This window comes from Protopterus annectens, chromosome 7.part1, assembly GCF_019279795.1.
Source record: "Protopterus annectens isolate FY-2018-M chromosome 7.part1, PAN1.0, whole genome shotgun sequence".
In the NCBI taxonomy this organism is placed as follows: domain Eukaryota; kingdom Metazoa; phylum Chordata; order Ceratodontiformes; family Protopteridae; genus Protopterus; species Protopterus annectens.
The window spans coordinates 57985444-58000667 of NC_056740.1; the positions used below are offsets into that span (position 1 = coordinate 57985444).

Consider the following 15224-nt stretch of genomic DNA (forward strand, 5'->3'; position numbering starts at 1 on the left):
CTTTCATGATCCCTATTGTTGAACTTGGGCATAGAGGGGTGGAGTAGTAGCTCTGCATTGAAAAACAGTGATTTTGATGGAATTTATAGTCAGGTTTGATTTGATCGGATCACTGTTTGAAAATGGCAGTTGAGGGATGCCATTTAAAATCACTGAGCAGTAGATGTACTGTGCTGGAGTTGGTAACTGCATTTATGGAAAAGTTGCTTTAGTAAAACATTTAGCGACTTTGGAGTTGAATATAACAATGTTGTATTTTTCATCTGTTCCTCAACTGATGGGTCTTGGATGTGACCTTGCATCTCTCCTAGGCCACTCAGTAGACTTTAGGCTCCATAGGTCATGCTCCTTCATAGGTCAAGCTCCTTCCCTTACCTCTAATCCCCCAACTACTCCTGAAATACCCCAGATCCTGTTTGCCACTCAGCGATAAGATGTGGTCACTGTTAGCTTGAGTAGGCTAATTTAGGTAAGTGCAGGTTTTTTTTTTTTTGGTATTTTTCTGTATAGTTTTCCATATTTCTCCTTTTCCATGGGATTAAACCTTTCTGTTCTTACCCCTTTTAAAGAAGTAAATTCTGGTCTTTCTTGGTGGAGTTAGTGCTTAGGCCTTAAGCCCTTGTACGTTTTGTGGCTATTCCTGTGGTACATGTTTCTGTTACCATTGCTAGTATTTTTGTTCCTTTACCTATAATTAGGTATTTATAATTATCATTGTTGATATTTTCCCTTACTTTTTCTACTGTATCAGAAAAGCTTACTGGCTTTAAAAAATGTTCCACTTGTGGACACAAGATTCTTAAATCTGACAGTCATTTTCATTGTGTCCATTGCCTGGGCCCAGGCCATCTTAATGTTAATTGTAATATTTGTTCTGGTTTCAGTAACAGGATTTTGGTTGAGAGAAAAAAATAAGTAAATCCTCAAAGGTTTTCTCCCATCTTATACTTTATCTCGCTCTGGAGCTCCTTCATCTAAGAAATTTTCAGGAAAAGCAACAGGAAAATTTAAGAGAGTCGAGGAAAAAGCCTGTGAAGGCCTAAATCCAACCCCCCCCCCCTAGCTCCATCCTCGAATCAGAAGTCACAGCTGAGTTAGCCAACACTGAAACTCCAAAAGGAAGGGACAGCTCTGAGAGCATCAAAATCGATCCAAGCCCCCTAGATCCGGTGCAAATGCTACAGCTCTGAGATCCTTCTGGATCCAACAAAGACAGAGTGAAGTCTCAAAGAGTCTGGCTATGGTGAAAATCTAGGTGAGTCAGACTATGACTTAGTTGGATCCGAACACGAGGACAGATCTGAAGGTTTAGTTTTTGTTAGACTTGCACCCTTGTAGGTGATAGGATCTGACATCTTAGCAATTTTCTCGGGCAAAGCAGAGCCCAAAGAAGATGAGGGAAGACAGCAAATTTGAATCCATTTGGGGTGAGAGTGTAGTCTCCCATGGCTTCAACTTTCAAGGTAGAAGAGAGAGCTTTCTCCTCTTTGATGGAAAAAATATTCTTATCCCCGTGGGTCCACCCTACTTTTATCTGCCTACTGTGGAGGCTGGGTCTTTTCATCCTGTCCCATCATGACAGCTGGTCTGGTCAAACCTTGAGCCTGTCCTCATACATGACACTGCTGGCACTTCTGAGTCCTTTCCAGGACCTCCCCCTGAAGAGCCCTTTAAGAAGTGGACATGTGAAAGGAGGCATCTAGACTCTTCACCAGAGTTTTTAACTCTGATGAAGGAGAAAGGTCCCCCAGATCACCCCTTGAGGATGTTTATTCAGAGAGATTCTTGAACTTTGAAACAGAAAGGAGGTTGGTCTTCTGAATCTCTTCACAAGAGGAGTCAGTGTTCCTTGAGTCTTATGGAACCAGCTCAGCTATGACCTGGGTAGTCCCCCTGGCTGATGAAATGGTTGACCTCGTTTCTCACTGGACTTGGAAGGATCCAGATGTTACGAAGCCCATTCCCAAATGTCCAAACAAGTATCTTGTTGCACTAAAAGATAGGCCTATTTGGAGCAAGAGCCCTCCTGCAGATGCTGTGGTGGTTACATCAACCACTTGGAGAGAACTAGCAGAACAGGGCTCCACTGTCCAGCCTCTTAATAGGGAATCTAGGGCTTTGGACAGATTTGGGAAGCATTTTTGCACAGCAAGCAACTTTTACTCTCTGGTTTATGAACTATTTGGTACATGTTATAAGATTTCAGAGGGAACTGCTCAAGCAGTTTTCTGATGCCCTCTCCTGGTCCATGTCTGTGGCAGATAAGAAAACAGTTTTCTCACAACTAGACACCTTCCAGTCTTTATCCAATGCTTCCATGAGATTGATCTGTCATGCCTCAGAAGAAGCTACTAGAGTGGCAGGTTCAGGCTTAACCATTCAAAGGCATGCCTGGATGCATCTCTTTTTGACTTTGCGGAGCCCTTCAAGTCTTCATTCATCAGCACCCCTTTGATGTATTCTCATTTATTTACTTATTTGACATTAGTTAACTGGGGTGGTCTGACTGAGCCAGTGCCCATTTTCAGCAGAGATGCAAGGAGAAAAGCTCCAGAGCATTACAAACATTATTAGAAAATGTAAATTGACACATAAAATTTAAGACATAAATTGTGTCATAACGTAGCTGTGAAGACAAAAAGATACACAATTGCGGGAACATTTTAGGAGGCTAAAACAATATTATATCAGAGAAAAAAGAAGTTTACAGGAGGCTAAAACAACATCATGACAGGAAAAAGGAAGTTTACAGGAAACATAAATTGAGACCATTACATATTTATGTGTACGGATGGGTAAAACATAGCGGAACAATCTTAGAAGCTCATTTTTTGGTTTTAAGTTGAAAAAGACTCTTTCTAGGAGTGAGCAAGACTCTTTCTGCCATGGGAATCCAGTTTTCTACCCTTCAGGGGACTTTTTCCCCGTAACCAGAGAGGTGACAGAAAATTGTGGTTCAGAAAGTCACAAGGTACTTTCCTACACTCCTATGGAGAAAGATCCCCTCACGGTATATGGGGGAATTCTATTGGGAGATGCCACCCTTGCAGCAGAGGTGGCTCAAAACATCAGAGCTTCAGAGTTCCTTTCTCAGGGAAGCCCTATCAGTGCCCCAGAAGGGTTACCCGACTGCTGCACTCTGGAGGCAGTCAGGGAACACCTGTCTTTGCACTCACAAGCCAGATAGCCATTACCAAAGATTCTCGGGTGCAGAATATTATATCCAAAAGATCTCAAGTTGTCGTTTTCATTCGTTTCTCAACCAGTGGGTTTCAGATCCAACCTACAGATCCTACTCAGCTGCTGTGCAAGCTTAGGATTCAAAGTCTGAGCTCCTCCTCTCCTACCCATAATACCTCATTCCCCCAAATTACCCCAGATCTTGTTTGCTGCTCATTGTAGAAGCATTGAGGTTTCATCACTCTTGAGCGCTGTAACCAGTTCTCACATAGGAAGGTCTTGTAAGTCAGTCTTTGGGCCATTATTTGTTGTTCTGTTTTTCTCCTACCCTGTTACTTCATAGTTTAAAAGGGAAAAAAAGGTTTTAGTTAGTGTAGATTCCTTTTTTTGTCAGGGTTTCTGTCTTCCATGCTCTTTCCTCTCCCTTTCATTCTTTCTTCTTCTTCTTCCTTTTTAAAAACTAAAGCTAAGTTGTGTATCATGGCTAATAAGCCAGATAAACCATTAATGTTTAAAAAAATGCACTTCCTATGTGCACAAGATCCTGCTGTCTGATGCCCACAGAGAGTGTGTTTACTGTCTAGGCCCAGCACACCTAGACACTACTTAACAGCATCTGTGAGGGTTTTCATCCATGTGCGCTGGCAGATCATTGAAACAAGCTGATTTTAAAGGGCTTGATTCCTTCTCAAGTCTATTCTTTGCCCTCCACTTCAGAGGTTCAAACCCCCACTAAAAACCACAAGGAGACCTGGATGCACAGAAAATGTTCCCCGGACAGATTCTCCTCTTCGACCTCTGTGTCGATAAAAAAAACTCCAAATACCTTGAATCTGAAGCCTGCAAATCCAACAGTTCCAGGCTCTTCTTCACCACATGCTCCACTTACTTCCTTGGAGCCGGGATATTTGGCACAGAGATTTTCTACTTCACAGGAGATCTCTCCCAAAAGAGTGTCCAGGCCGCCATCATCTTCCTCCTCCATCAGGTCTTCTCGTAGTTTGTCCAAGAATGATGTGAATAGATTGATGAGGCAATTTTTTTAGACACAGACCCAGATGGGGGGTTTTCCAGCTCATTCCCCCACCGAATCCGTGAGCAGACATTCAGCCTTTCATCCTGTAGCTTCTTCTCCAATCCAACCCTCTGCTTTAAAATTGCCAGATCCAATGGTCCCAAGAACTGAGACGTCAGAACTGGTAGTGGTTATTACTTCGACTCTGACCATTTCCTTGACACATTTGGCTCCAACTGCATTGGGGTCTAGAACGTCTCAGATCCTAAGCCTCAGTATCGAGTCTGGGGGCTTACGTAGACTCTGAAGTTTTCAGAGGCATCCCTTCCTCTTGGAGCTTCAGCATTTAACAGCTCGGTGGTGGGAGTCCGGGGCTTGGGAGAAGTCCACTCTGATAGTTTTGGCTCCGGATGGATGGGTCTTGGGTTCTCGGAGTCCTTCTGCCTTCATGGTGGTGGAGAGGGTTCTCTCCCATCCCAGGAGGATCCTGGTCCTCACGCCATTGTAATTGCTCCCCACCTCCATGGGATCTGTGACTGAGGCCTCACTTCTACCACTGGGACAGCTCCAATCTCTTCCACCTGTGGGACCCTAGATCTCTTTTGATACCTCTCAGGAGCATCCCACTGAGGAGGTCCCCGGAAGAGAAAGTGTAATAGGAAACACCTGGATTCCCCCCAAGAATCAGTCATGATAGACACTGATTTCAAGAAAGAGGAGTGGTCCCCAAGAGCTCCACCTGATGATGTCTCTTTTGCAGACATCTTAGAGATCCTTTATCAGAAAGGTGGTTGGTCTGCCCAAAACCCCACCCCTGAGGAAATGGTGCTTTTGGAGGCTTTTGGGTATGGCCCATCTACATCTTGGGTGTCCCCACTACAGATGCTCTTATTGACCTAGTATCTACCAAGGCATGGAAGGAACTGGACACTGTAGATCCCATTCCCAAATGGGCAGATAGGATACTTAGTGCCACGCTAGACAGAGCTCATTGGACCAATCCCTGTAGATGTAATGGTTGTTGTGGCAGCCACCAAAAAGGAGCTGTCTCGGGAAAGCTCCAGTGTCCATCCCCCTAACAGGGAGTCTAGGGCTTGTGACAGGTTTGCCAAGAGAGTTTACACTTCTGCCACCTTTGCTTTGTCAGCATTGAACTATTTATCTCACTTTATGAAGCTACAGAGGGACTTAGTCAAGGAACTCTCTAGCCCTGTCCCTGAGTCCATATCTGATGAGGAACAGAAGACCTGTTTCTCCAGAATGACTACTCTTCAATCAATTTCCAATGTATCCATGATGTTAATTTCCCATGCTGCATAGGGCATCTCTAGGGCCACCAGTTCAGGCAGCGCCATTAGGTGTCATGCCTGGATGCAGCTTTGTGGCTTCTTGGAACCTTTCAAAGCACCATTCGTCAGGGGTCTATATCATATGAGGGAACCGCACAAATTGTGAATGCTCATAATATCGAACGTACCTGACCTCGAAGTGCTTTTTCTGAGATTGTGGTACAGTGAAGAATGGGATATTTGCCCTTTCCTCACTGTAGTGCGATCTCAGAGTTGGAATATATATTTAGTGGGGGGGGGGAGCACAGCCCCCCACAGTAGGAAGTTCAAGGTCTGGTACGTTCAATATTATGAGCATTCGCAATTTATGCGATTCACTCATATGATATAGACCCATTCGTCAGTGCACCTTTTGATGGATTGTCGGTGTTTGGCTCAACAGTTAAAGACGCACTCTCCCATATTGAGAAAAATGGAAAGACTTTGTCTGCCTTCAGAATCTGGTTTTCTACCCCACAAAGATCCTTCTCCATAAATCAGTATGGTGGTAAAAAATTGTGTTTCAAGAAGTCTCAGGGTCCTTTTCTCTAATCTCAGGGAGAATTTTTCCCCAGAGGCAGATGGCAAACAGTTATAATGGCAGACACCTCCCTCATGGCAGTGGAGGTCGGCAGAATCAAGGCTCTCAGGAATCAGTCTTGGATAGACCTTTTCAGCACCCCTGAAATGTGGCCCGACTGTCCTTCTGTGGAGGCAGTCGGAGGTGCTTATCCTTGCACCCAGAAGCCTGGCTAGCCATTATAAATGACCAATGGGTGCAAAGTATTGTATCCAGAAGTTACTCCATTCCCTTTTTAAATCTTCTCAGACCAAGAGCTTACCTCCCTGATATTCCACCCAATCAGAGGGAGGCAGCAGCTTTAGAAGTTTCAAAGCTGCTTCAAAAAAAAAGTCATCCAGGAGGTCCCTCCCAACCAAATCAGGGTGGGCATCTACTCAAGATTCTTTTTAGTACCAAAACAGACAAGAGATCTAAGGCCAGTTCTGGATCTGACATCTCTGAACAAATAAGTAAAAAACTCAAAGATCAGGATGGTCACGGTTAAGTCCATTTTGCCTCTACTGAAACTGGAGACTGGAAGTGCTCTATAGACCTGAAGAATGCATGTAACAGACGCTCCAGAAGATATCTTCACTTCAGGCTTGGGGACAGCCATTATCAATTCAGAATGCTTCTGTTTGGTCTCACCACAGCCCCCAGGATGCTCACCAAACTCATGGCAGTAGTTGCAGCTCACCAAAGACTGCAGGGATTCCACGTGTTTCCTTACCTGGACAACTGGCTCCTAACTGCTCCAACCAGACATCTACTCCTCCAAGCCAGGGACTATCTGTTACAATTAGCTGCCACTCTTGGCATAACCATCAATAAGAAGAAATCGCAGTTACAACCTGTTCAAACCATAGACTTTATAGGAGCACATCTTGACATAACCAAACTTTAGTATACTTGACTCCAGACCAGACAGGATTTCTAATTTAAGGCTGCATATTAGACAAATTTTGGAAGTACCAGTTCCTCCAGCAAGCTTAGTACTCAGGGCTCTGGTTCCATGGCTGCCATGATAACCACATTACCTACAGCACGCTTACACATGAGAATCCTACAATGGATGTTATCAGTCCAGTGGTCACTATACCGATACTCATTAAAACCATCTAATCAAGCTATCATAGGTGTGCAAAGACTCTTTCCTCTTGTGACTTCATTCCGCGGAAGTCAGTCAAGGACACCACTTTGTTCTTCCCCCACCAAACGCCACATTGACCATGGATGCCTCCCATCTGTGGTGGGGTGGGTGGGGGCATTTTCTAGGTCAGAGAGTCCAAGACACATGGACGTCACAGGAGTGCAAATTGCATATCGACTTTCTAGAGATGAGAGTGGTCTTTCTAGCATTACAAGCATCTTTCTCCTTCTAGAGACAATTGAGAGACAAACGGACAATATGTCAGTAGTTTGGTATATTAACAAACAAGGAGGAACCAGATCTTACCGTGTGTGTCAAGAAGCAATGAGAATGTGGCAATGGGCAATCTCTACCAACTGCTTCCTAACTGTGGCACACATTCCGGGGGAGTACAACATCCTAGCAGACAGGCTGTGCAGAGTTTTACTGATGTCTCACGAGTGGTCTTTGAATCAGTCAGTGGCAAACATGATCTTCCTCAAATGGGGTCAGTCTTGCTGTGATCTCTTTGCGTCCCCACTCAATAACAAATGCAGCAGTTTCTTTGCCTTGATCTGTCCTTCAGGGACAGTCACCTAGAGATGATGTAGTTCATTGTTACCCCCCCCGTCTACTCTATGCATTCCTCCTTTTCCCATGATTCCCATATTTCTTCAGAAAGCATGCAGGTTGAAGAGCAAAGTAATCCTCATTGCTCCTTTCTGGCCTTGACAAGTCTGGTTCACCTTCCTTTGGTCTCACCAGATTTGCCCGCCATGAACTGGAACCAATTCCAGATCTTCTGTCCCACCCCTCTGGGCAAACTCATCCGCACCTTCAAAGCCTCAAACTGACTGCATGGTTTCTCCAATTCCAGTGATGGCTAGACATTCCAGGCTTTCATCCCCATTTCAAAAGATTTTGATTTCTTCCCACAAAGCATCTACCAGGAAAACCTACAGGACTAAATGGAAAAGATTGTCCATATGGGCTCAACAGAAGCAAATAGATCCTTTTACGGCTCCTACTTCAGCAGTGTTGGGTTTTCTGGCTTCCCTTTTCCAAAATGGAGCCAGCTATTGAACTGTAAAAGTTCAGCTAGCAGCCACTTCAGATTTTCAAAGAAAAAAAAAACCTTAGGTGTCATCCACAGCTTCAGGCTTCAGACTGTTAAAACACAATTTATTAATTGCTTAAAAAGTGAAGCTGATAGGATGTAAACTTCACTAGAATATGATGAACTGAAAGTAGTTGAGTATCCAAACAGTTGTCATCCACAGCTTCAAACTTCAGGCTGTTAAAACTCAATTTATTGAAAGCTTAAAAAGAGAAGCTGACAAAATGCAAACTTCACTGAAATAAGTAACCTAGTGATTAACATCCACACCTTTAGGCTTCAAGTTGTTAAAGCACAGTTAATAGCACAATTAATAGCTGCCTTGTAAACAAAGCTGACAAAAACATATACTTCACTAGAGAGTAAAAAGCTGAAAAGATAAAATTGTCCAAACGATGAGCGCTTTCGGCAGATGCCTTCTTCATATTTTCATGTTGGAGAAGATTCTTCATTGAGACTATGCAAGGCTTCCATTAAGGGTACCTTTTTATTTTGTCCCCCAGTCAAAGATCCAGCTCCTCCTTGGGATGTAACTATGATTTTGCAGACATTAGTTCTTCCCCACTTTGAACCTGTAGCTAAGGTACATTTGAAATTTCTCTCGTGGAAAATAGCTCTTTTAGTAGCTATTAATTTGGCAAGAAGAGTCTCTGAACTACAAGCCCTCTCTTCTATATCTTCTTATTTGTTTTTTCATAAAGATAGAATTACTTTGCATACCAATCCATCCTATTTGCCTAAAGTTACTATACAAAGCAACATCAATCAGTCTATTAATTTACCTGCTTTCTTTTCCAGTTTTCAAAAGAAAAGAGAATGCACACTGCATCTACTAGATGTTCATAAAGAGTTGCATTTTACCTGGACAGAACTAAATCTTTCAGAAAATCTGACCAGTTGTTCATATCTTTCTCAAATGTAAAGAAAAGGAAAGCAGTTGCCAAAAACCATGGTAGCTAAATGGTTAAGAGACTGTATTTCTTTTGTTTATTCATCGAGAAATATTTCTTTACCTAGACACATCAAAGCTCATTCTACTACATCCATAGCAACATCTCAAGCCTTTTGGTCAAGAGTGTCTGTTGATGATATTTGTGCAGCTGCTTCTTGGTCAAGTTCTTATACTTTTATCATGAACTATAAACTAGACATCTTTTCCAGGAATAGGGCTGCTTTTGGCTCTGCAGTGCCTTGGAATATCCTTCCATGAGGGCCACCCTAGATTATTGTAGTTGGGGACTCTGTCCAACAGGTTGAGGAATGAATGAAAATGACAACATCAGATAAATAAGTTATGTACTTACCATAATGTTCCATCTGTGTTGTCTGTTTTCATTCTTTCTTGACCTCCCCACCCTCCTTTCCCCTGTCCATGACTGTGAGAGACCTGATGGATATGTTTATAGGAACCATTGTTCCTGTTTGAGCTCCTGAACTTTGTTCTGTCTCTTTACAGTAAGTCCCTACTTGTATAGATATATATGTGAATATCTACAGTTTGTAATATGTTTGCAGCAAATTTGGTCTGAGGTAATTTGGGGGAAATTAGGTATTATGGTTAGGAGAGGAGGAGCTCAAGCTTCAAATTCTAAGCTTGTAAAGAGGCTGAATGTGATCCAAGGCTCAGATCCAAAACCCACAGACTGAGGAGGAATGAAAATGGACAACACATATGAAACATTATGGTAAGTACATAACTTCTTTTTATTACATATCATTTTCCCCTTTTCCCGCAAAACACAAGAAAATAATTCCCAATGCTCCACCCAGTCAGAGGAAAGCTGCAGCTACAGAAATATAAAAGTTGCTAGACAAAGAGTCATCCAGCTGGTCCCACTAAATCAGCAAGGATCCAGAACTTACTCAAGACTGTTTTTAGTGCCAAAGAAGGCTGGGGATCTAAGACCAATTATGGATCTCAACAATCTAAACCAGTTTGTAAAGTAAAACACATGAAGTTCCAGATGGTCATAGTTCAGTCCCTCCTTCCTCTCATAAGGAAGGACAATTGGATGTGATGTATAGATCTTCAGGATGTGTACTATCATACCAAAATATACAGGTGCTCCAGAAGAAATCTACACTTCCAGCTGGGAGCCAGTCATTACCAGTTCAGAGCAATGCCCTTAATAGTCTCACCACAACGCATAGGGTGTTTACCAAATGCACAGCATTGGTTTCAGCTCACCTGAGACTCCAGGGATTCTGGGTGTTTCTGTATCTAGACAACTGGCTCTTATCTGCTTCCTCCAAGCCTCTACTAATTCAAGCCAGGGATTACTTGCACCATCTCTACCCAACTCAAACTCTGGAGTTCATGGGAGCCCATCTAGATACCTGGACATAAGAGGTAAGCCTGCCACAAAAAAGACTGGATACTTTAAGGAAACAGGCATTGCACATCCTTACTTTTTTTCACCTCCAGCCAAGTTAATTCTGCAACTACTGGGTTCAATGTCAGCCTCCATACTACTGGACCTCTTGGCATGCTTTCACATGAGAGTACTGTAGTCGACTCTAGCAGTACAATGGTCAATTAAACATCAGCCAGTGATGATGCCCATTTGCATCATAACTGTGTTTGTGGACGACACATAGCATGTTGGATTCATGCAGAGGATGTTTCCAGGGCTGTCCTTTCCATCTTCCCTCTCCCAGAGCCACAGTGACTACTGATGCGTCAACTGGGGTGGAGAAGACATTACTTAGGAAGAACAGTCCAGGGCAGATGGTCCCAGATAGAGGCCAATCTTCACATCAATGTCCTAGAAATTAGAACAGTCCTACTGGTGTTGCAGGCATTTCAAGATGTTCTCCCTCTAGAAATGATTGCAATTTCTACTGACAATATGTCAGTGGTCTGTTACATCAGCAAACAAGGGGGAGCTAGGTCTAACCCACTTTGTAGGGAGGCAATGAGAGTTTGGCAATGGGAGATCTCTTCCAAATGCTTTCTCTTGACAGTGCATATTCTGGGGAAGAACAACATTGCTAGCAGACAAACTGAGCAGATCCATCTTACTTCCTCACAAAGTGGTCTCGCAATCATTCAGTGGTAGAAATCATATTTTGCTGATGGGGTTAATAGCTATGACCTCTTTGCTTCTCCCCAAAAGGCCAAGTGAAACAGGTACTTTGCCCTGATCCCCCCAGAATGGCAGTCAACAAAACACTGTCTGGTTCACAATTGGCCCTTAGGTCCATTGTATGCCTCCCCTCCCACTCCTGTCAACCCGTAGCTCATTCAGAAAGAATTAAAGTGGAAGAGCAGAGTTATTCCAATTGTCCCATTCTGGCCTCGCCAAGTGTGGTTCCCCTTTCTATGGCCTCTCCCAGTTTACCCCATCTGGATGCTGGAGCTTGTTTAAGATCTTTTGTCTCACCCATCTGGGTTATCTCAGCCCACCATGTTATCTCTCAAATTGACTTCATGGCTTCTACACTTCCAATGATGGCTAGACATTCCAGGCTTTCATCTCCCATTCACCACACTTTAATATCATCCCAAAAACCCTCTGCAAGGAGAATTTTTAAAAATAAATGGAAAAGATTTTATATTTGGTCCCATCAAAGACATTTAGACCCATTTTCTACACCATTTCTGATTACTCTTGATTTTCTAGCCTCCATTTTAATGATAGAACTAGTTATTCAACTGTCATGGTACAATTGGCTGCCGTCTCACATTTTCACCTGGTCATGGATCATTTATGTCTAGCTTCCTTAAAATTGTGTAAAGCATTCCTTAAGGGTCCCTTGCTGCTATTTATTGTATTTATTTTGAATGTAATGTTTTTGTTTGCAGAAATAAACAACTAAAATAATCCTTTATTGCATGGTTGTCATTTTTGTTGTACAGGTGACTCTTCCTGAAGATGAACCTGAGCGACTTAACAACAGAATGTTTCGGTACGACCCTTCACAGGATGCATGGACAGAGTGTGGGTTGATGACATTCTCCAAATATCGTTTTGGTATTGCAGTAGTCAATCATGAGATATATGCATTAGGTAAGGGAATATTTACATTTAAGAGTTAGTTCATTCTTTTCTTTTTAGGCAGTGCATCTTGCTGTAAACTTTGAAGTTAGTGACACACGTTATACCATTTAAATAACTTCAAATGTTTCATCAGCTTAGCTGAGGTCTAAAAAAATAAGCTTTTACCTCAGGTTTAATCTTACAGTTCATTTGCAATCCCTGAACATTTTCTAGTGGTAAATCATTTGCAAACACAGTCATCCAACTGTTGGCACTCTGTAATAGGAACTGTCTTTAGAACTTGCTGTATCTGATTACCCCACCCACCACATTCAATAAAATAGTTTGTAGTTAAGCTAGGGGATGAACGAAGGGGAATAGTTTAATGGTCTAGTTCTTCTGGGTTCACTCAGATGTAACTGTAGTTAATAAGAGCTTCCCTTATGTCAGTTTCATTCCATTATCCATGTTTCATCTTATCTGTAGCATAACAAGTTATGTTCATCATTTGATCACTGCTGCAGTAGCCTTGCTCAAGCAGAACTACCTAAAGAGACAGGTTTGGGTGGCAGGCCCTTCAGAGCTTTCCTGCCACTGAAGAATGCTCTTCTTGTTGTCTTTCGAAGATCATCTGTTGGCTAATGTTGCTCCATTGCTGGGCAGATAAGCTCCCTTCATGTGAAAAACTTTCCACTTTACTTTTTACTTTTTCTATAAATTAATAATTTTAAAGCTATGAAGAAGTGTATTTTTTAATTTAGATTGTCATATGACTTTTAGTTCCTTTTTGAGTGGAGCATCACTTTTTTACTTTTGTATTAAAAATGTATTAAAAATAATTTAAAACTACTTTTTCTCTGGCAAAAGTTGTGTTATTGTACTGTTTGGGCCTAGGATAAGTGTTTAAAGTGCTTAGTATTATGTGTTGTACAGGGAAAAAGTTACTTTTTTACTACTTACCTACTTTAATGACTGCTGCTGCTAGGCTTCCCCAGGTATCAGGCATAATTTTCAGATTAACCATGGAACAACATAGCATCTCCTCAAATCTTCCTTCTTCCAGCCACAAAAAGAAGAAAATTACTGAATAGTATTTACTTCCACAGTAGCCTGCTAAAGAGCCTCAGCTGCAGATGGGTAACTTTGCTGTAACTATTTCTGGTTCCTCAGCCTATTAATTTTTTCCTGCCTCTCTGTTGTGTAGTCCCAGTAACCACCATGGACCAGGGATTTAGGCACATCCTCTGCAGCTGTTGGAGTACCCTTAATCGGAAAGGAAAATCCAATATTGTTGGCCTTGTGAGAAGGGTCAAGGAATACCATTCTGCCTAACCAGGATTATGTGTCCATCCCTAGGAAGTTTTTTTTCTTGGTAAATTTGGACCGGCTTCTTCAGAAATTCCTGTCAAAAAGAAGTAAAGAATTAGGCATCTTTCTTCCGTTGTCTCTGTTACTTTGGACAAGCATGATCTTTTGGGCTTATCTGAGGGTATAGTTCAGGCTCCTGACCCTTACAATTTAGCCGTTTCTGGTAAAAGAAAAAATATATTGTTAATTTTCTGAAGAGGTTCAAGTGTTTGAACCACAAAATGATTGTGAAGGGGCAGATTCTATTGTTTCCTTAGACTTCTGATTCAAAGTCTTGAGGAGAGTGTGGATTTGGCCAGTCTCTCTGAAGGATTCTCTTTTTCTGAAAGTATTTCAGGAAAGAATCAGTTGTTTCAATAGGAACCTAATGATATTCCATAGTAACTGAAGAAGTATTAAGATTTATTGCAACTGGAATTTCCAAATCCAACCCCAATTCAAGTGCTGACATGTGGAAAAAAGACTTGAAAACACAGGAGAAGAGTGAATCTCGAAGATTATTCTTCTCTTTAAAACCTCTTTTTGCAGGGGGGCAAGCCCCCTGCACCACACAGCCCCAAACTTGTATATATCAACTCAGAGATCACTGTAATTTGGAGAAAAGGGAATATATTGAAAAAAATGCATCTTGGACTTAGTATCTGTAAGTTTGATCTTTTGGTCATTCAGTCTCCACATTTGCAGGTGCCAGTATTTCAAACAGTTACCAAATTCCTCTTGCGGTGCAGTGGTTATCATTTTCACCTCACAGCAAGAGATTCTCCAGTTCAGTTCTTGGCTGAGGTACCTTCTGTGTAGAGTCTGCATGTCCTCCCTGTGGTCACATGGGTTTCCTCTGGGTTACTCGGTCCCACATTCCAAAGACATACAATAGGTGTATTGGACACTCCAAATTGGCCATAGATGTGAGTGTGTGTGTGCGAGTGAGTGCTACAGAATGAACTACTGCTGCAGGGCTAGCCACCCAGTGGTGTAAACATTGGCTGAAGATGATTGTCACTGTTGAAGTGACACCCCAACTGCATGTGCAAAATGAGAAAAAGGGGTTGAGGATGGATGGACCCAATTCTTGTTGTCCTTTCAGCACTGGAGGATGTTTTTGGCACAGTCTTTAACTTAGCTGACAGCCAATTTGCTGTCCTTAAAAAGCAGATAGATTGTTTAAAGTTTCTCAGCCTTATACGTCTTTTATACACTCATCCCAGATCTGACCCACCAGCTATTGCTTTAGTGAACTCAGCTGCTGTTAAACATTTGGTTAATTTCAATTCCTCTCCTCCTGAGAAGGATAGGAAAGCTTTTGATGGAGTTGGTAAAAAGTGCGCCTTTCTGCAACTCTCGTTTTTCAAATTCTCTTCTGTCAAGCTCACATGTTTTATGCGGGTCTACATTACATAAACAAAAATCCAAAATCGCCAATGACCTAAAGGAGGTCAAAAATACAAGACCACGAACACCTCCTGTTAAATATATATATATATATATATATATATATATATATATATATATATATATATATATATATACCAACTCCAACATTGCACT

At 42.1% G+C, this 15224-nt stretch overlaps 1 protein-coding gene across 1 annotated transcript in view; it reads left to right on the top strand.

The window, feature by feature from the left end:
* The window catches only part of KBTBD12 (kelch repeat and BTB domain containing 12), a 1334674-nt gene that overhangs the window by 473322 nt on the left and 846128 nt on the right, over nucleotides 1-15224 (top strand). Inside the window, exon 4 of the mRNA XM_044078545.1 lies at nucleotides 12191-12341. Coding sequence (XP_043934480.1) covers nucleotides 12191-12341 — 151 coding nt within the window. The remainder of the gene's footprint in view (nucleotides 1-12190; nucleotides 12342-15224) is intronic.